The 20869-nt window shown below is 35.3% G+C and overlaps 9 protein-coding genes across 9 annotated transcripts; 3 read left to right on the top strand and 6 right to left on the bottom strand.

Annotated features, from left to right (window-relative positions):
* Window positions 1-38: 38 nt before the first annotated feature.
* RO3G_00473 (uncharacterized protein) lies at window positions 39-2084 on the bottom strand (the record flags this gene model as incomplete). The annotated part of the gene is made up of 8 exons (XM_067655064.1): window positions 39-413; window positions 466-642; window positions 699-890; window positions 953-1118; window positions 1166-1379; window positions 1439-1653; window positions 1718-1836; window positions 1887-2084. 8 exons carry the CDS (start codon window positions 2082-2084, stop codon window positions 39-41), a joined length of 1656 nt encoding a protein of 551 aa, XP_067511165.1.
* A 734-nt stretch (window positions 2085-2818) lies between these two features.
* RO3G_00472 (uncharacterized protein) lies at window positions 2819-3900 on the top strand (the record flags this gene model as incomplete). The annotated part of the gene is made up of 2 exons (XM_067655063.1): window positions 2819-3123; window positions 3240-3900. 2 exons carry the CDS (start codon window positions 2819-2821, stop codon window positions 3898-3900), a joined length of 966 nt encoding a protein of 321 aa, XP_067511164.1.
* Window positions 3901-6657: 2757 nt separating this feature from the next.
* RO3G_00471 (uncharacterized protein) lies at window positions 6658-7295 on the bottom strand (the record flags this gene model as incomplete). Its single annotated transcript, XM_067655062.1, has 3 exons — window positions 6658-6833; window positions 6888-7045; window positions 7249-7295. 3 exons carry the CDS (start codon window positions 7293-7295, stop codon window positions 6658-6660), a joined length of 381 nt encoding a protein of 126 aa, XP_067511163.1.
* Window positions 7296-9102: 1807 nt separating this feature from the next.
* RO3G_00470 (uncharacterized protein) lies at window positions 9103-10611 on the top strand (the record flags this gene model as incomplete). Its single annotated transcript, XM_067655061.1, has 3 exons — window positions 9103-9414; window positions 9599-9635; window positions 9764-10611. 3 exons carry the CDS (start codon window positions 9103-9105, stop codon window positions 10609-10611), a joined length of 1197 nt encoding a protein of 398 aa, XP_067511162.1.
* A 340-nt stretch (window positions 10612-10951) lies between these two features.
* Window positions 10952-11939, top strand: RO3G_00469 (uncharacterized protein; the record flags this gene model as incomplete). Its single annotated transcript, XM_067655060.1, has 4 exons — window positions 10952-11099; window positions 11147-11305; window positions 11362-11687; window positions 11751-11939. 4 exons carry the CDS (start codon window positions 10952-10954, stop codon window positions 11937-11939), a joined length of 822 nt encoding a protein of 273 aa, XP_067511161.1.
* A 534-nt stretch (window positions 11940-12473) lies between these two features.
* Window positions 12474-12566, bottom strand: RO3G_00468 (uncharacterized protein; the record flags this gene model as incomplete). The annotated part of the gene is made up of 1 exon (XM_067655059.1): window positions 12474-12566. The coding sequence occupies one exon, from the start codon at window positions 12564-12566 to the stop codon at window positions 12474-12476; it is 93 nt and encodes a 30-aa protein (XP_067511160.1).
* Window positions 12567-13915: 1349 nt separating this feature from the next.
* Window positions 13916-14769, bottom strand: RO3G_00467 (uncharacterized protein; the record flags this gene model as incomplete). The annotated part of the gene is made up of 2 exons (XM_067655058.1): window positions 13916-14133; window positions 14184-14769. 2 exons carry the CDS (start codon window positions 14767-14769, stop codon window positions 13916-13918), a joined length of 804 nt encoding a protein of 267 aa, XP_067511159.1.
* A 398-nt stretch (window positions 14770-15167) lies between these two features.
* RO3G_00466 (uncharacterized protein) lies at window positions 15168-16004 on the bottom strand (the record flags this gene model as incomplete). The annotated part of the gene is made up of 3 exons (XM_067655057.1): window positions 15168-15323; window positions 15383-15547; window positions 15645-16004. 3 exons carry the CDS (start codon window positions 16002-16004, stop codon window positions 15168-15170), a joined length of 681 nt encoding a protein of 226 aa, XP_067511158.1.
* Window positions 16005-18800: 2796 nt separating this feature from the next.
* RO3G_00465 (uncharacterized protein) lies at window positions 18801-19448 on the bottom strand (the record flags this gene model as incomplete). The annotated part of the gene is made up of 3 exons (XM_067655056.1): window positions 18801-18855; window positions 18935-19167; window positions 19221-19448. The coding sequence occupies 3 exons, from the start codon at window positions 19446-19448 to the stop codon at window positions 18801-18803; spliced, it is 516 nt and encodes a 171-aa protein (XP_067511157.1).
* Window positions 19449-20869: the final 1421 nt, after the last annotated feature.

The raw sequence follows: 20869 nt of genomic DNA, 5'->3' as shown, positions 1-20869 counted from the left end.
TATGTTTTTCAAGGTTTATTTTTTATTTTATTTTTAAATTACTGTAGCAAATCCATGGAATAAGGGTTACTTGATTGAGTAGATAAAACACGGGCATTACTTGCAGCTGCGTTGTAACTCCAATCGTTGAATTGAGCAGATGTGCTTTGTACTTGTTGGTATTGTTCTTGTTGAATAAGGGGCTGTAATTGTTGCAACTGTTGCTGTTGTGGTTGATGTTGCTGATCAGGTCTTTTCTGTAAAGCAGGTGAGGGTGTCAAATATCTATGCTTATAACGACTAATAAATGTAGTGGGATTTTTGTGATAGATAGATGCTAGAGATCCAATGTGAAGCAGGAGATCATCGAGGAAGTTGGGATCAAGATTATCACTTTCAGTTGTTATTGCTGGTTTATCCGACAAAACAACAGCCTAGAAAGCGAAAATGAATTAAAGCTAAGATTTAAGCCAAGCTTTGTCTTACCTTTGCAGCTGCAGGATCTGTTGAAAGCAAACGCCAATAGATGTAACCACGGTCTCTCAAATCAGGGTTATCTACTTCCTCAGTAGCCCATTTCAATACTTTAGGTACCAGTTCTTGTCCAACTGTAGGTCTTTGAACAAACAACTTGACAGTAGCTGTCAATAAAGCCAATTGCACCTGTACAATTTTGTTCTTTAGTGACGCATGTTGCCTTATAATCTAAGGTGAATTACCTCATAAGGTTCTTCTAAAAATGTATACAAGAAATCTTCCAGTAGCTGATCTGCATTCTCTATTCTATCAGCATACTGTCCAATGATCCAAATCATGGAAGCCTTTGCTTCTGGCTCATCAAGATCATCCAAGTTCTCACACAATGTAGAAATGATGCTTTCATATTGGTTGGGATATTTTCTAAAAATGTCCTATTACAGCAAAAGATATCAACCCAATGCTCCTCTTTTTTCTTCTTCTTTTTCTGCCTTACTCGAATAACAATGATAGCCTCTTGAACTACATAGTTTACTTTTGTTTGAATAAGTTCCAATAAAGTAGTAATGCATTTATCGGACGCTGTTTCAATCTTTACAGCCAACCTGCCAATAGCTCTAACTGCCTTTCGAACAAAATCAACATCCACTTCTGCTGCATATCTACATAAAAAATTAGACAAATTATATAAAAAATTATTGTAACTCACTCTTTTAATTCATGAAGGACCATATCAACATTTCGCTCATTTGCTAATCTGAAAATAATTTCCAGCTTGCCCAACTTTACACAAATTGGGTCGTCGTATTTACAAAAGAACACTTTGATGTCATTCTTAAGTATTTCTGGTCTTCTCTGAATAATCAACTGTATATTTCGTAATGCTACGTACTGTACTTCATATCCAGAAGCAAGTAATGTAACTAAAATAAAAAAAAAAAGTGAGACCTTTTGAATTGTTTTATGCATAAATATAGCTTACCTAAAGGAGGAGCCAATTTACGACAGAGTTGGTTGATATATTCTTCATTACTCATATAGTTCATAAGATACATCATTACTTTTGTTGCAGTCAAAACAACGGCCGAATTGGCATGTTGAAGACGAGGAGAGATGCGTTCAGCAAGCATTTCAGCATCACTAGACTCTTGAGGCACATAGTACATGAGTGCTTCCAATATATATGTTTGTCCCCATCTAAGTTTAATGGTTTTTTTTTAGTCCTTTTATATGTTTAGCTTTTCTTCTTTTTCTTTTTTACTCTGAGCTTTCACTTAATGCTGCAGCAAGTTTGCTAGCAACTGAATGGTTTAGACTCAATTGGATATTATCAGATCTTTCAGATATTTCTGTTAAAGCTGCGACTGCACTTGCAACTACCTTTTATCATAAAATTAATAAAATAAACCAGACCAATTTACTTTACTTACTGTTGGATTTGGATCAGCCAACAAATCTTTAAGCATGCTTACAAAATGTTCACTTTCTACCAACACTTTGTCATACATGTAAAGTTTAGCTACACATATAGCGGCTGTCTTTCTTACATAAGGATCTCTATCCTTTAAACTGTGTCGAAGAGGATCAACCAATACATCTACAATCTTTTCTACTTGAATATAGCCCATTGTGCGTATAGCTAACGCTCTAATCAATGGATCAGGATCTTCTACATCCTATACATATTTTTTGCTTAATATGGAGTTGATAAGCATGTGTACTTGTTTACTTTTATAAACATGGATATTGCCATAACTGCCATGTCTGGCTTTGTTCTTGCGTAATTAATAATGTAAAGGTAAACCATTTTTTTAATTTCCAATACTGGTACTTGCATCACGTTCAGAATGTCAGGAAATAAAGGTGACATGTCATTTCCCATTGTCATATTGGCAACGATTTTCTTCATCACTGTCTTTTTGCGCTGATGTTTTTGATCACGTTTTTCAGAAGTGAGCTCTGCTCGAAGTTCTTGAATTTTACCTAAATCATAGCAGGTTAAAGAGTCAAATAATGGTTATAAAGCAATTATAAAACCTCTTTGAAAATATTTTGCATCAGACATGTTTAAAGAATAAGAAAGGGGAAGAAAAAAGGCAATTTAATTTACTGTGCGACCCAAAATTGGAAAACTAAAATAAGCGTTTTAAGGGAAAACTTTTTTTTCCCCTCTGTAATTTGTTTCATAGAATATCCAACAGCCAACAAGTGTCTCTCTTTTTCATAATACCTCACGACCGTTGTATTAAATATCGTTATATCATTGTCATCAAGTGTATTTAAGATTCCGCTTTGGGTTTACATAAAAAGATGCGTTCTTTTTAGTTTTTTTTTTTTTTTTTTTTTTTTTTTCTTTTACTCCATGTGTGAATCAACAGAAACAGACTTTAGTAATCACGGTGTACCCACTACAAAGGAACACTTTGATGAAAACCTGTTTCCAAATATATGCGACGCTCACTGTCACCCGCATGATGATACTTCAAACTTATCCATGATTCCTCGATTAAAAACAGGTCATATCACAATCATGGGCGTTAGACAGGATGATTGGGATAGAGTTTCAGATGTTGCAAAAGAATGCGATAAAATAAGCAAAAATAAATGCATTCCCTCCTTTGGTAAAATATTAAAAAAGACAAAAGAATACTCCTTTAATGTCTTTGCGTAGGTATCCATCCTTGGTTTTGTTATCGTTTAATGGTGCAAGATCTTCCTCGGGAAGAGCATTACCAAAGTGTGTTAAGATGTCCAGATGAAGAAGAGTTAAATAAATTAATTAGTGACTTGGATGCTCCATTTTCATACGACACTTGGTATCAAAATTTGCGTCAGAAACTGATAGATCACCCAAATGCGCTTGTTGGCGAAATAGGTGTTGATAGATCCGCCAAGTTGTTACCCGGCGGTGCAGTTGAATGGCATGGAGTTAAACCAACCAACGTTCAATGCACAATTGAGCACCAAATGAAGATATTTGAAATCCAAAGTAGTCTGGCGAGAGAACTGAATCGAGGTGTGAGCATTCATTGTGTACAAGGCCAAGGCCACTTGTTTGATTATTTAAAAGAACAGTCAAAAAACTTCAGTAATAGAAAATTAAAGAGACAGTTTAGTCCTTTACCTCCCCTTCGTCTCTGTCTTCATTCTTATGGTGGCTCACCTGCTACGCTCAACCAGTTTATACAATTGAAAGGCTTTAAAGTATACGTATCTTTCTCTGTAGTGATCAATGCTCGCTTACTGCCAGCAAACAAAGTGATTGAGTTAATTAAAGCAGTACCCGATGACAGATTGTTGATTGAATCCGACATAAATACACCTAAAGGCTTAGATGACTGTATGATTGAGATCATTCGAATTGTTGCTGAAGCACGTCAATGGTCAATTGAGCAAGTTGTGCAGACTACACATAAAAACTGGTTGAAGTTCGTCGGAATATAAAATATGTTATCCACAAGTACTTCAAATTCAGACAAATAAAAAGGATTTTTAAAGTGCAAAGTTATTTTCAGGCATATCTAACAATGAAGTGTATCAGTTATGCAGCGAATCACGATTTAGTAGACATCTTTATCAATAAAATCAGAGATTTCTAAAGAAAATTAACCTCCATACCCTGCAATATTAACTGTTGAGAACCAATTTTCAACAACATATGTCATTCCATAAGATAAACAATTCTTTTATGGATGAACATTTTAATTATTAAAGCCCATCAAAGAGCATAAGAACTAAGTGATGTAATTGTATGAATCAGTGATCTTTTGCGTAAATACAAAAGATATTAGCATAAGAAATCGTATGCAGATAGTTTCAAAAGTTATTTCTGGATTCGTTTGGTAACAACCTCATCAAAGACAGGAGTTTGTTCAAAGAATTATTGCTAGTGAGCTTTCTATATGAAATGGACAACTAGAGCAAAAGAATCATATATTGCAAACTTGTCATGATAATCCTTGGAAAACATAAGCGTTGATAACTCCTGGGATATTGAGCTACTACTAGGACCTTTAGGATTTGACAGATATTTCTTGAAAACTGCTTTCCACAAGTCTTATTCTTAAATGCAAGTGAAGAGCATATGCTACTATGCTTCTGATAATTTGCATAATTGATAATATTCGTCTTCTACATTTGTTGGAATGATTCTGTGCAAATTGGATCGAGTGGGTGATTTTTATGGGGAAGTCTATACCATGCATTTCTAGGAATATGGTGCATAGGATTGATGATAAAAGCTTTTTGGTTGTTGCGACTTATATTTGTGCTGTGTGGATGACGATTCTCCATTACTGCTATATTGATATCATCATAGCTCATCTAATCAATGAATGGGTCAGGATTGATACTTGATTCAATTGGATGGTCTTCATTGTCAAATTCAAGATCGTCCAGTTCAGCTGACAACAAAGTTGCAACAAACGGCTTCAAGTTAAGATTCTCAATAAGAATAGCATTTTTGATTTTTTGTAGAATACTAGGAGAGCCACAATGTTGCATATTTTTGATTTGTATACCGTTTAAAAAGAAATCACGTTGAAGAAAATAATATCTTTTTTGTGCTTGAAGGAATTTGTTAAATGAATTCTTCTTGTGAGTCTTCTCACATGATCATTGTAGGGAATGAGTAGACTAGTCTGTGGTGATATTGTCACGTAAGTTTCAGTAAGTGAGTGAGAACAGAAGTCTAAAGTAGTAAACATAGGGATTAGTGAATGGAAGCCTTTCATATTACCATAGGATCTGCAATACTTCAATATCATAAGGATGATATATGAAGGAACATCCAATGAAGATTGCAAAGTAAGTGCCAACACCTTGTACAGGAAGCTCATTATCTGTTGATGACAATTTAACAGTAATGAATCAATATATCAAAACTGGAAAACCTTTGCTAGACTTCTAAATTCAGTAATGAAACACCACAATTGTTTTTTGGTTGTTCTAGAGTTGCTCGAGTCATCCTTGGAAACAGGCTATGAGTCACGAATTGATACACAATAGAAGACACCTTGCTTTGGAAGTTTTTTGAAAGCCTTGTAATTCTCAGAAAATCCTACAGTTTGAAGTGTATAAATGTATTAGCAACGTGTGTCCTGCCATGAACGGAAAGTTAACGCTGTGAATGAATACTAACCGAGCTTTCAGGTTTGCTGATGATTTCTTTGTAGAATATAGTTCTTTGATTGATGTTGATTCATATTGGGTATCCAAGGTACTTGATGTATCCTAATGATTGAGAGTCAAACCACCTGAGACCATTATGGCTGTTCAGTTCTTTGAGTCCTCGATTGTTGAATGTGGATCCACCGGCTAAGGGAAATTCTACCGACTTCGAATAAGTTACTTGAGAGTTAGATGCACCATTATATAATTTTAGACGCCCTTGTAGCTCTAGAAATTCTTCCTTAGAATCGATAAATATGTGTATGTCGTCTACGTAGGTTAATAGTTTGACTGGTCTTGGTGCTGTTAATTGTAAGTCAAAGTTGGGCCTACTAGCTAAAACAGCGACTGCTAATGATTTCATTGTTAAGAATAGATAGTAAAGATGCTTCTATTGCAAAATTGAAAAGTATAGGTGAAATCGAGCCTCCTTGACTTAGTCCATGCAGTTGTTGTATGCTGACAGACAAGGATCCGCTCACGATTGAAATTGAATTGCCCCCCAAAAAAAAAGCTCGTGGATATACTTGATGGATTTATCTGGGAAGCCAAATCTTCTTAGCTCTTTGCACAAATATTGGAGTGCATAAAATTGTAGGCTTTTGTTTGATCCAACATGACTCCTAAATTTTTTGATTTTGACTTTGATTAGAGGCATCTTTCGTAATCAACCGACAGAAAAACCCATGATTTCCTATGAACCTGTTATGCATGAAACCTGATTAGAAACAATTGATTAATTTTGATGAGATATTCACGATCCTTGTGAAATCTATGCAGTCTGTATTTATTGATAAATTTGGGAGCTAGTTTCTTAGACGTGTAAGGTCACTAGTCTTGAGTAAGAAGGCCAAACAAGTTTGTTGCCCTGATTTTGGAAAAAATGCCTTATTGATAGCGTCATTATAAATATCTAGTACTAGTGACTTACCATTGATCATATCTAAGGTTTCGTAGTGCAACCAATCCATGACTAGGCTACTTTTGTATAAAGCTCTTCTCGATCAATCTAGAATACTATAAAACAAAATGCTATTGACTATATTTAAGGATTGATTCGAGATCATGATGATCAATAGGTTCTGCATAGTAAAGTGTAGAATAGAAATTGAACATAGCGCCAAGTTTCGCTTTAATATCTAAGCATTCCAAGACAGCTTCTGGATGAACAATCTTAGTGACATTTCGTTTAATATTTCTTGATTCGGCTATTCGTTTGAGGTACCCGACAAATTTCTCATTATTTTTTATCTATCGTTTACTTGCTCTGAGGATGTCTATTTCTGTTAGTAATTTTTCAAGCTTATTCTCAACTTCAGGAAGCAAGACATTCAAATAGGTTAGGTTGTTGGAGTACCATCGAAAAATACCATTTCTCTGACTTTGAAGCTGCTTGATCTGTTCATTCCTCCATTTACACCTATATCTGCAAAAGCTTTGAATAATTTTTTTAACCGTTTTCTTGAGAAGATTCCATTTCACTTAAAGAAAATTTTTGTATTTGGATAACTTATTAGCAATGTATTGCTCTATTTGTTCATTGAGCTTGCATATGCATGTTGAGTTTTTAGCTAAATTTGGGTTTACTCTCCAAAGACCTTTTCTAGCTGAAGAGATTTCTACGGTGCAATTATGGATAAAAGAGCAAGGTCTATCCATTCTTTGCTCATGTATTCAACGTTCCCATCATTGAAATTGTTGTGAATGCTTTTTTTTGCAAACATATAATCTATACAAGTGGATGAATCTGCTCTTCAAAAAGTAGATCAGAAGCTGATATCTTCTTCCTCGTAATTTATATACTCTCTAAACTGAGAAAGTACAAGCTGTAGAAAATGATGTGGGATGTTCGATCGGGTTGTGTTGCGATAATTATTGTTGTCAAATGAGAAATTAAGTAATGGTACTTGAACTATCCATGGTGTTTAAATGATAAAGTACGCTCGAAAAGAAGACATTCCTGTTGGCTGCGTTACTTGCTGGAGCATAGAGGTTTACTATAAAAATGGGTTGTATAGATTCGTCTGACCAAGTGAGCTTCACAAGTAAAAACCTTTAATCATCAGATTCTTGAATTAGTTCCATACTTTGGGACTGACTGAGATTAATGATTCCACAATACTTCGTCTACAGTGTCTGATGAGCGTGAAATTTCACATTGGGTGATTGAGTTAAATTATCGAATGAACGAAGAAGTGCATTTGTTTCTTCACTGTATGATAGAGCCCTATTTTCAAAATGGTTCCATATTTTTCAAATAATTATATCTTCAACGGCTTCAACTTGTCATCATTTTTACAAGGGATATTGGCAATTCCTATTCTGATCATATCCGAGTTTTTATCCATCGTTGCTTGTACTTTGATTAGAACCAAAAGCTCCTTATTTAATTCTTTCATCTTATCCTCTTCATTATCAAAATTAAGCTTGATCTGCTGGTGAGCTCTACCAATTTTTCTTTCTCTGAGCCCTATGTCTTTAGAAAATTGACCTTCGAGGACGAAATTACGACTTCTATCTTTAAAGTTTAGCTTGCATATTCTGAAGCAGCGATAACAATAGAATGCTTATCAATAGCTTGAAGAAAAGCTGTTTGACCTCCCAGAATATCATCATCATCATTATCTGATTTGTTGTTAAATGGGATGTTCCATTTTTGGTTTTTAGCTGTTTGCACCTATGTTTTGAATTTAAGCGGTTTGTTGTTTGGATTATGGCAAGAATCGGTTACACCAGGAGGACTATTAGCCTCACTAGTAATGTCATGATTAATAGCGAAAAGAACCATGTGAGAGGGTAAACAAAGCATTTGCCTTACGGCAGTGATGAAGCTAAATTACTGAATGCCCCAATTATCACGCAAAAGAAACATGTTAAGCTTAACTACAAGGTCATCAAACCTAAAAAAAATAATATAGAGTAACGTAGTAAAAAACATCGATCATGTTAGTATTTGTCTAGTCGTACACATTTGACAGTTGCAGATAAATCTGAAAGTTTACAATGAGGTATTAATTAAAGTGTTCAATCAAGCAGTAATTCATCATGTAATAGAATTCTTAAAAATATCTTTTTTTTGTGTTTATTTCTAATCAAACAAAACAATAAACAGGTAGATAGCTTACTTCTTAACTGCCATGATATTTCTAATAGTAGATGCTAATGTATTGGTCACAGATGTCCTATTAAGCATCACCAGCTAAAAGTATATGCGATATACTAATAGCCAATAAATCATATTCTCTATCTCCATCATTTTATTCATTTTACATTTCCACAACTAATACTGGTTAGTTGCATCTTATAAGCAACTATTACAACTATGGCTGCAAATTAATTAGTATGGAGAGCGTATTCTTTTTACTTTTCCCTAATAGGGAAGAAAAGGGTGACCGTTGCTAGATATGGCGAGATTTTTTTTAAAAGATGTTTTATTTTTACTTTTTTTTTCCCATTAATTGATGTCAACATAAGCAAATGTCTACTGTAAAGGTCAACCCACACAGACCTTACTATACTCCAGGAATCCACCACTACAACTATACTTCACTACCTTCTGCAGATTCTAGTGCACCTTATTTATTAGAAGATACACAAAAGCATGATCACTTGAAGAGTCTTACAACGCGATGCACTAGCTTTGCATTGTTAAAGCTTCTTGTTACTATGTTAACAAGCCCATTTGAAGTTGGCACTACTTTACTCCAAGTTCAATATTCCCCTCACGAAGATCTTGAAGTGCTAGGTGCACCTGTAACAGGGTCAGTACAGCCCTTGCAAGCATCACATGTAAAGAAAAAAAAAATGTTTCAACAAAAGGGTTGGCTAATAGCTTCCTTTCCTAGTTTTCTGATGAAGAGGACGATGAAGAAGAAGACACATTTTATAGAAAGCCAGAGAGGATATCCACTGATACAGCACGTCTAAATAAGCTTGAATTATTTTCTGTAAGTGTATATGACGATCAAAATAGGCCCGTTCACCAAATGGCGCCCATGCAAGGCGGTGGAGTATTAGAAATATTAAGTTTGATTGTGAAGCACCCAACAGAAGGCTGGAACTCATTAGAGAAAGGTAGTAGCAAAGAATAGTGTGTACAAAAAAGAATTGTTGATGCGAAAGAGAGAGGATTGTTTAGGTCAACGAGTTACTTGGATTTATGAAATGCTTCGTACCATCCTAAGACCTGCACTAGAAAGCTCATTAAATGATTTGTTTGGCTTATATGATGACACTATACCTTTAATGCATCTTGATAATGTCACTCCCAACATCACCACCTTGGTTGCCTCTCACCTCGTTGTTGGTGTTTTACTGAGCCCTTTGGAAATTATCAGAACGAGACTGATTGTACAATCTGCTTCACCCTTATGCAGTAAATACAAAGGTGCTTTTCATGCTTTACGCACTATGTTTGCTGAAGAAGGTGGCCTTCGAGGTGTTTACCTATCCAAGAACTTGGTACCCACCTTACTCTACCACGGCATCACTCCCCTCTTAGCTTGTAGTGCACCTCTAATCATTGCTAGAACACTTGGAATATCGGCTGTTGATTCTCCTATTCTTTATGGTGCTGCAGAATTTGCGTTGTCTACCTTTGGCCTATTGCTAATGCTACCATTAGAGACAATCAGAAAGAGACTTCACTGTCAAGTACCAGTGACAAATGAATCTTTCAAATCAACTGTTGCCCTACGCCCTGTGCCCTATCGTGGTATTTTGGATGCAGTGTACAGAATCATGAAAGAAGAAGGAACACGCACCAAGTCAAGTGCTCAAAAGAAGCAGATACGAAAGAAGACTAAGTTCTCGGATACGGATACAACAACAAGTGATACAGATGAGGATGTTTTCCTTAGACCTAAACAGATAAGACCAGTAACAAGTGCTTGGGGTATTCACGGTTTGTATAGAGGATTTACTATGCAATTGGCTGCAAATGCAATGGTTTTTGTATTTCATGCAATGAACGGACTTGAAGGTTAGAAAAAGGTGACATATTTTGTAAAAATAGGCATTCACTAAAATGTATTATAGAAGGTTTGAATAGTACAACATAATCTCCATCTGACCGTGTTTTGTTATTGTATAATAAAGCGAGAATTTAATATTTTTTTATTTTGTCCCTATTTTTCTTTTTTATTCTTAGTTTATCTGAAGCTTTGAGAAATACCAAATATTCTTATTAGTTGGTAATATATTTTCATAATAGTTCGCTGAAGCGCGTTTGCACGGGGTTTAATTTTTTTTACAAAAAAAAAAAAGGAAAAAAAAAAAGCATACCAAAAGCACTTGAAAATTCAATCTTTACTTTCATATTGAACATATGCAATCCATCAACGTTCAAAGTTCTTCTTCAACAATAAAAAACAAAGCGATACCACCAAATTCTAAAAAAGTTAGCCTTCAGTTCGATTATAATTCCAGCCAAGATGGCATTGATCATAACTTACTTATCTTGTTACATGGTCTAGGTAACTACAGAAAAGAAAGTTTTATTTAAGATCTTTTAACTAAAGAGATAGATCCTTAGGTGATTCAAAAGCACCGTTTACAAGACTGGGTCAACAGCTTAAACTGCCACAAACGGCAACATTATCTGTTCAAGCACCTGAAATAGTACCTTACATGGACGGCTGTTATCAGTGGTTTCCTAGTTTTGACATGTTTACCGGAGATCGTAAGTTTTCTCTTACTCTCACATGGTTTCTTCCTATATATTGACGATGTGCATAGTTTTGGCTCCCGGCAACCCTGAAAGAATAAAAGGATTAATGAATACTAGAAAGAAAATGGATGAACTCTTAGACCACTTAATCCATCATTGCGGCTGGAATCCACCTAATATCTTTCTATTTGGGTTTTCACAAGGAGGCACCATAGCGTTGGATACTGTGTTATTTGGAAGCGTGCGTAATTTGGGAGGAGTCATTAGTATCAGCGGATATTTACTTGAAGAACAGAGCAAACAGAGCAAACTAGGCACAGGGTATGCTGGCTATATTCTCATAACTCAAGGTGAAAAGGATGAGACTATAAGCAAATCGATAGCTGAGAACAAGGTAAATTTATTGGGAGTTTTTTTTTTAAGAAACAAGTCATTAAATGAAATGTTTTTATAATAGTTTAAAGAAATCAAAAGCTTGTGCGCATCTTCAGCGGAAATATCGCAAATTTTTATACAAAATAAGAACCATGTAATGCCTAATTCTGAAAAAGAATGGAGATTGATTCATACGTTCTTTGGAAAGAACATGCCCAGAAGAAATATAGAATTAGAAAACATGTCTGATGTTTATTTGGTAAATCAATAAGCTCCCCAGTCATCTTTAATGGTTAGAATTGATGATATTGACACCCTTTATCAAAATAATTTTGCTACGTCGCTATCTGACTTCATCTTCTTTTCCATCGCCTGCTTTTTATAAAGAAGATCAGATATTTTAAATAATAAAAAGCACTTGTAACTCTCAAGACAATATTTACAAGTACTCTTACAGTGGCTCACAAAATTGCACAAGTGCTTTGCATTTTTTGTTTCAGTGGGGATTATCAACCCAAAACGATGCATAAGCTGCTACATTTAAAAAGAAGTTCACCTGAACATCAAGCGATAATACAGTTATTTTTGTTGTTTCACAAATGTGACGAATTTTTATTTTTCATCTTTCAAAGCTATTGTAGGTTTGATAAGATGAGAGTATTCATCAAACAAAGATGGTAATTCTTCTTCTTCACTGGGTAGGCTTTCTATTATTAGCTTCTAGCCAAGAGTAAAAAAAGAATCAATATATACGATGTGATTCAAATAAGTGGTTAATAACGTAAATGTTTACAGTTTTAAATTATTAACTTGAACGAGAGCATAGACTCCAAGAATACTTCCATGTCTGTTGTTGTTGAGGCAAAGCTTGGAAGCGATACTTTGCCATGTTGAACATATCTATATGCTCCATCTATTATGTCTAATCTCAACGAACTAAAAAAAAACATATTTGCCTAAACAAGATTTAACTAAGTGATTAGAAAAAGCTATACGATATAAACAAAATATATCTTCTACCAGTAACGAGTATGCCAAAAGTTGCGAATTCTTTTGTTGTTTTGGCAACCTTCATCCTCAAATGCAACTGGCGCTTGCAAATCTCAACAATTTTACATGCATCAACATTGATAAGCGTTTTGCATGCATTGAGAGACTTAACTTCTACAGTACCAACTTCAACACCTTTGTGTGTAATTATTATACAGTCAGGCCGAAAAGCAGCGTAGCCCTGACGACTTTCTTTGACAACAAGTGAGGTGGTGTCCCTATTATAGCATTATACAACATAATGTTATATGAGTATATATGATGATCATCTACTTTCGCTATATCTTACCAATCAATCGACAGCCGATGATCCATTGAGAAGATGTTCTGCAGTATGCCAGAAACATGCTTAATGATATAATCAATCTCTGACAGGGCATACTTGAACTTTACGTTGTTGCTGTCTCGAATTGATTCTCTTTTGATATTAATAAAGCTTTGATGTGTCAAGTTAGAAAACGACAACCAATTATTGAAAATCAAAAGATACTTACATCGATGACAGCATTATGTATATGCAGAAATCTTCATTAGATGTTGGCGGAGCGGAAAGGATGAAGGTGCCTTTCTTTTCTTCAAAAGCCTTAGTAAAAAAAAAAGAAAAAGAAAAAGGTCGATTTAGTCGTGACATCTGCATTTAAGAAATATTTCAATGGATTTGTAAGTCCGCCTGCAGATTGCTATTCTTTTATCATTTTACATATGCTCTCACTCAATTTACATTTTGTCAAAGGTAGTACATCTTTTACCCACCATAATGTTCGATACTAACTTTGTGTTATAATCCCCTACAGTTTATCTTCAACAGTTAGCTTGACATCTAACTTCTTTGACTTGAGATTTACCTGGCTTTGAATCTCACTGATGTCAAGAACGAACTTCCTTTTCTTTTTATTTGCAGCTTCTTCTTTAATTTCAAGTTCGTTTCCTGCAAATGCAAAGTTACGATAATGTGATCATATAAATATTTTAATTAATTTTTACCTTCTATGCCTTGTAATAAAGCACTTTCACTTTCTGCTTGTGCTCTGGTTTGATCGTAAATTTGTTTGACTTGTGAATAGGAAGCCTCTTCTTTACTCCAGAAGGCTGTCGCAGCTGAGTTTTTCATGTACTGAGGGGATTTTAAATGGAAAGTTAAGTCAGTTTAAGAAAAAGATGCAATACTTACTTCGAAGTTGTTTGAGCTTAGCATGGTCAATAGTTCATTAACGCTTCTTTTATTTTTTTGGGCTTTTTATTCAATGTAAAAACAGCTCCTTGCAAAGAATTTTCAGCATTTGGACGCGTCTCAAAGTTGAAATTCTCGTAGAAATTAACAAGACTAACGTTCTCGGAATTCTCTTTCAAGTATTGTTTGCAAGATAGCTTTTTGGTATTTTTAGACATAGTTAAGAGTTGCTGTGTAAAAACCACTAAGCAAAAAAACAATTAATTTCCATAATTAACAATTACATATACTTACATGGTTGGTGTCTTTTTTCAAAGTCGTAACAGGTACAAGACATAATCAAATTGTCTTCAGTAACTTCAATTGAGTAACCAACTGAAGCACCTTCGACAAATGAACATACCATATACCTGCAGTTACCAGAATTTTCCAATGTAATGGGCCCTGTCATCATATCACTTCTAGCCTCCTCATCTACTTCTTCTGCTTCTAACTCACGCAATCTTTGCTGCTTAAAAAAAGGAGACATTGTGCCATTTCCTTGGACCACTCTTTCAAATTCCTGGTTGAGGTAATACTCAACGTCGTTAACCAGAACGAAAACAAGTTTGTCAAGGCGCTTGTTTCGTACTCTACCAAGAAACATAGTCTTCAGTTGGTTGTGCCAAGATTCGATGTAGTTGTTGGTCAGCATATGAGAATACTGACGGCCCTTAAAGGATCTGCTCCAAACCTTCATCTTATCTTTGGTATACCAGTTACGAGTAAAGTAATCCATAAACTTACTTTGGTCACCGTAATCCAGTTGAAAAGCAGTAATCATTTGAAGGAACTGGTCCTTGTCTTCCTCATACACATTTTTCTGAAGACAACACATCATCTCACCACGAAGATTTGGTTTTCACCAGGAGTGTTACCAGGAACAGACACTGAAGCAAGATGCCTATTCCAAGCTTGAGTGACATGGAAGACATAGAACTGGATCTTTGTGCGAGTAGGATTAAATATTCTGGTAATGGCGTTAACCTCAGACGGACAACAATCGATAGTAAATTGTTCGGGACCAATCAAAAAACCAGAATTTCTCAACTGTTGAAGCCATTCAACAATAGGACCCGTACTACGATCGTTGGTAATCATATAAGCAACAGGCCATCCTCTACCAATACTATTATTACGGATGATCAATGTGTAGAGAATATCGGACAAATTGCTGGAGATACCGTGAGTAGCATCCAAACAGAAAAGCCTTCGAATTCTTCATACGAATTTGTTGATCTAGAGAGACAAATCCACATGCAAACAAAGAAGAGTCTTGAGAGTAAGACAATCTCCCAGTAAAACAATGAAAACCTTCTTCGGAAGCTTCTGATCCATCCAAATCCTGAAAGACCCCATATGATCTTTGTGAAAATGATACAGTTCTTTATCAACCTAAGGTAAAAGTGAAACAGTTAATATCAACTATATCAAATATATTTGACTAAACATACCTTGTTCATGATGTTCCAGATATCATGATAGTTTATCTTACGGTGAGACTTGCGTCCGAAAGTGTCGGCAGCCTTCAACATATCAACTCTTATCTGACGAGGAGCCTTGGAAGAATTTTGAAATTGTTGCAGAATTTCGTGCAAACAATCTAGGCAGTCGAAAGGCTAGAATATCATCCAAAAAGTCATCAGGAACATGGTTTATATGGTATTTTTCAATGACAAATTCATAGTATTGGGGATAAGCATAGTAGCCTCTAACGTGAAGCGTGCACTTGCAGTCCACCTTCTTTGACTTTTTTTGGACAGGACGGTTCTTGGCAACAATTTTATAAGTCCCTACACGATGACAGCAATGTTGCTGTGAAAAGCAAAGGGAGATGTTTCTGGCTTTAGCCTCTTCAGCAGTGACATCTCCTTTTTGCCTATTTGAGTCGAAAATTCTCCAGCCATAAGCACACGCTTCGTTGATCTCGGTCAAGCATTCCTTCCAAGCAGCAGAGTCGACCTTGATGATGATTCCTGTAGCCAATTGCATAACACCACCCAATGATGAAGGTGTTAAAGCTTCGTGAATGATGGCTAAAGTGTAGGCGGTGTTGTTGTTGTTGTTGGATGACATGTTACTAAAAGTATGTTAACGTATATATAGCTTTATTGAATAAAGAACAAGAAAAAAACGCGTTTGAAAGTTTATTACCTAGAAAAGGCTGCATATGAAAATCCGTTTCTCACCAGAAAAACATTCTTCATCTATCAACTAATATAAAAATCCTGAGGAGAAGGTTTCGGACCTTTAGAGATTATTGAAACCGGTTTGTAGATCAAGAAACATATATCAATATTTTGACCAACAGGTTCCATCCTTGATTTACAAATGTCATGGTGCATCAGGAGAGGGATTTTATCTTCCAAGAGGATGGAGCTTCCTGTCATACAGATGGTTATGCTCAATGATGGAAGGAACCCCACCAAGTAAGGGATTTTGGGTACTGGCCTGCTCAAAGTCATGATTTGAACCCATCGAGCATGTTTGGAATGCTCTTGAAAGGTAAATTGAGAGAAAAAAATCGTGCGGAAAAAATTTGGTGCGATTAAAGGTGAATCTACAAGAAGAGTGGACAATACTGGATGATGAGTTTGCCGACCGGTTAATTCGAAGCATGAAGAGGCGATGTGAAGCAGTTATTAAAGATAAAGGCTGCGCAACAGAATACTGAAAACAGCTTTATATATGTATTCTTAAAATAGACACTTGAACCTTTCTTTTCTTCTAATTTGAAATCCCAAGCTTAAGTTTACAACTATCAATTAGTCTTGTACTTCGATGCCATATTATTATTATTTTTTGCATATGAGGATTTTATTCGGATGCCACATTTTAGTTGGTTATCATAAAAAACATTTTTAATAATAGGGCTTAAACCCACGAATAAACAAAATGAAAACGACTGTGGATATTGGAACTAGTGTCACCAGGCGTAAGAGTAATCCAGCAGAAAGAGCTTGACCACTTTGCTAAGGGAATTTGCCCAAACTTGCTCATTTTGATATCAGTGTTCATTCCTTGTGGAATACACTATTTTCAGATAGTGAAGTTGCATTTTTACAAACTTTATAATACAATATATACAAAAAGCGACAAGTAAACTCGACATATATTCCTGAAAATAGTGTGTAAATTACATAAAAGGAAAAGTATACTCCGATTTTCTCCAAGCAGTTATCAATTTTGATGAAAACATTTTATAAGAAAAGTGACTTGGTAAAATGAGTGATATGACCCACAGCTCGGCTTAGGTTTTTTTTTCTGTAACTGTACAATTTAATTCTTGAGCGTGCTGTTACGCGAATGAAAGCCATACTGTGTATACTGGCTCATGTAATTTCAAGGAAAGGAAGTTCATAAACATTTTGAACTCACTTGTTGCTTTTTAAAGACGCGTGAAATCACAATCATATGCGTATTTTTAGCCATCGTTTATTTCCGTTCATTTCACTTGATCTATTTTACTGTCGGCGCCATTTTAACTACATTAGTTGCAAAGCTTTTGAAAAGCATCATTAAGCAACCTAGACCAGATCCGTATAGGCTTTTTGACAAAAAAAGAACAACATATGGCATGCCCTCTTCTCATTCTCAAGCAATAAGTTTCTTTGCTACTTACTTCCAACAAGTCACAATGTCTTCTTTGTTACCTATTAACTTCCGGATACTTGGTGTACCTCCTAATGTACTGGCGTCGTTACTGAATCTATTCTCCTTTGGCGTCATTTGGTCTCGGGTGTATTTAGGTCATCATACAAAATCTCAGGTTTTTGTTGGTACGGCTATGGGAATACTCTCTGCGCTAGTATGGTTTCGTTTTTGGCAATGCTATTTTCAGGCATAATAAAGTAGAGCAAAAATATAAAGATATCCAATTTATGGGATTACTGCTTTAGCATGCTCTTGTGTCTCCTTTATTAAGATTCTGCGATATTTTCTTGGACCCTTTGCAACTACAGCATCCTTTTTTCACCTAATAATATTATTGAGTTAAATGGTAAAAATAGGAGCTAATCCACAAGAAATGATAATAATAGCCTTTCAATCTCATTATTTTATAACATTCAAAACCATAGATATAGATATTTTTAAATCAATGAAACTACTGCTTTTCTATTGGTAAGAACATCACTGTTGAAAAGAAAATAAATCAGAAAAATAATGCTAGTCTACAGGGTGTTTAATCTTTTTGAATAAATTTAATGCAAAGATATCTTTTTGGTATAATAGTAAAGCTGCACACTCTGTATGTCAATAAAAGAGGAGAGGCATAGCAGCATAGGGAAATGTTTAATTATAAAAGAGGGGATTTTCTATATATCATTATTTAACAACCATCTATCTCTTTGTAATCGAAATTGAGGTAATGCCTGTTGTTGCTGTGAATTTATTACTGTATGTTGTATTGGTAATTGCTGAGGTACTGATGGTGTATGTAGGCCATTCACTGTGGCTTGTTGATTAATATTATGGCCATGTACTTGATGATAACGTAAACCATTTGTGGTTCTATAAGCTTTTTTACATCCAGGTACCTGGCATTGATATGGCTTAACATTTAGATTACTGTTGTCCCCCTCTATACAACCATGACCAGATGAACCTTTTGCTTCTCTCAGGTGATACTGAAGACCGTTTATGTTTTTATATCGCTTTGGACAACTGGCCATTGCGCAACGATATGGTTTATATTCTTGATCTAAATTGGTATGTGCACTTTTCATATGATGAAATAGCTCATTAGAAACATTGAAGCTAACAAAGCATCCTGATACACCACAGCCATACGGTCCAACTTCTCCAAAAAATTCAGACTGGTTCTGTTGCTGTACTTGTGGATATGTTGATGAGACTAATCTGTTGTTATCATTATGATATTGCATTAATATAGATGGGTCCTGTTGTGATGAAGACGATAATGATACTGGTGTAGAATTGGTAGCAGGTCTTTATCAATTCCATTAGCGTTTAATATATCTATATGTGATGCGATGTTATCTTACCTAGCCAATTCATCGTGATGGTTATTGTTACTTGAAGGCCAATCTCCATTTAAACTTTCCTGGTGCGAAGGAGATGACTGATTGGACGAGTTAAGGGGAGGTAGAGTAAGCAAGTCATTTCCACCACGCAAAGTAGGGCTGTTTACAGTTCTACTAATTTCAATAGAATTATAATTGGTACTGCCACCATTATTTAGAGCAGTAGGATGTGTTAATCCTTCAACAATGTCTTGCTATAAACGTTATTATGAATTTCTTTTAGTTGAATGCACAAATTGAAACTTACTGAACTAAAATTTTCTGTGTTTGGAAAAGATTGGGATAACTGATGGCCTTGGATGGGTGAGGTTGGCAATGGTGATTTTACTTGATTATTATTTGGTTGTCTAATGGCACTATTGTTACTGTATTGATGACTCGAAAAAGACGAATCGTTTCTACTGTGTAAAATTTGAGGTGATTCGGCCCTTAATACTGCCGAAGCTGCTACTGCTGCTTGGTCATTAGCAGACATGCTTCTATTTGTAGGTATATGGGTATTGATGTTATTAATAGGTGAATGAGTGGATAAATAAGTATTAAAATTTGCATAATTATTATGAGACTTAGTTGTAGTGGATGAATAAGACTGTTGCTGTCTTTGATTAAAAGATGAGCTAACGCTTTGAGAGTACTGAAATGTCTGCGGCTGTTGCGGTTGTTGCCGTCGTTGATATGCTTGCTGTTGATTTTGTGAGGGCTCACCATAGCCATACGTAGGTCGGTACTAACCCAATGTTCATATCTTTTATTTCCAATAAATTTATTTTACTTACCATGTTTTCAACGAAAAAAAGGTGAGTAATTTTTTATTTTATTATGCTGTGACTTTTTTCTCGCCTTTTCTGGCTGAATATTCATGCCATCACTTTTATCGTTTTGGTGTATGTTAGTCTTCCGTCTTCATTACTATTAAATTGACATAAAAAAGACCATCTCCACGTTTATGTATGCATGCATAGTATTTTTTCTTTAAAAAAAATGTGTAAAAAAAAGAATGAGTAAAAGATGAGTATAGGATTTTAAAGGTAAAAATTTCCAGTATTAGACCCGTCAGACTCAATGGGACTCATGATTTTTTTTACCTCGACAAAATTTTATGAGGCAATTTTCTTTTCGAATTTTTTTCAAGTATTGATGAGTCCTATCACTTCAGAAAATGAGAATAATTATTAAAAACTAAAGCATTCACCTGTTGGGTCTCGTTGTAACAGGTCCTAATATCGACTTGTCAAAATCGAGCTTTTGACAGTAAAGAGTAATTACCTAAAGACAGATTCAAATGTCTAAAAGGTTGACATGATTTAAAGAGATAAGACAAAGTAAACGAAGCCATCAACAAAGGCTACTCATTCTGACTAATATTTATTGAGTTCAAAGTGCTTAAACTAATTTATTGAGAAGAGGTAAAAGTATAGAAGTGTGCGTTTTCCAGACTTTTTTTTACGCCTGCAATTATGGCTTTAAGGTGTATAACACGCTCCTTCTCCCGTGAAGTCGCAGATTTTTAGTGAATACAAATGGCGATATATCGTTACAAGAGACTAAGAGAGAGCTGATTAAGAATGCCTTGCCTTCCTCTTTGACTTTGAACAATAGTATCGAGTGTCTACCTCCTCATCTCTCTGCTGATTGTATACAATCTAAGGGTTTCGAAAAGTATTACAAGAACTTGCTTACCCAAAGTTATCTTCAATTATACACAGCACTTATTTTGGTCCAAGAGGCAACAAGCCGAAAACTCTGAAAAAAAAATCCTATAATTAAAGCTTTTGTTGATGTTATGCCTCCAGACACCAACGAAAGAGGCACAATAGACAGCCATTTGATGCAAAAAGCACAATGACAATATGCCACCAATTTTCAAAATCTGTGTGCTTTCCCCGGCCGTTTCAA

This window comes from Rhizopus delemar, genomic scaffold, assembly GCF_000149305.1.
Source record: "Rhizopus delemar RA 99-880 supercont3.1 genomic scaffold, whole genome shotgun sequence".
In the NCBI taxonomy this organism is placed as follows: Eukaryota; Fungi; Mucoromycota; class Mucoromycetes; order Mucorales; family Rhizopodaceae; genus Rhizopus; species Rhizopus delemar.
The sequence above is the reverse complement of the archived record's forward strand: the minus strand, read 5'-3'. Positions and strand labels throughout refer to the sequence as shown.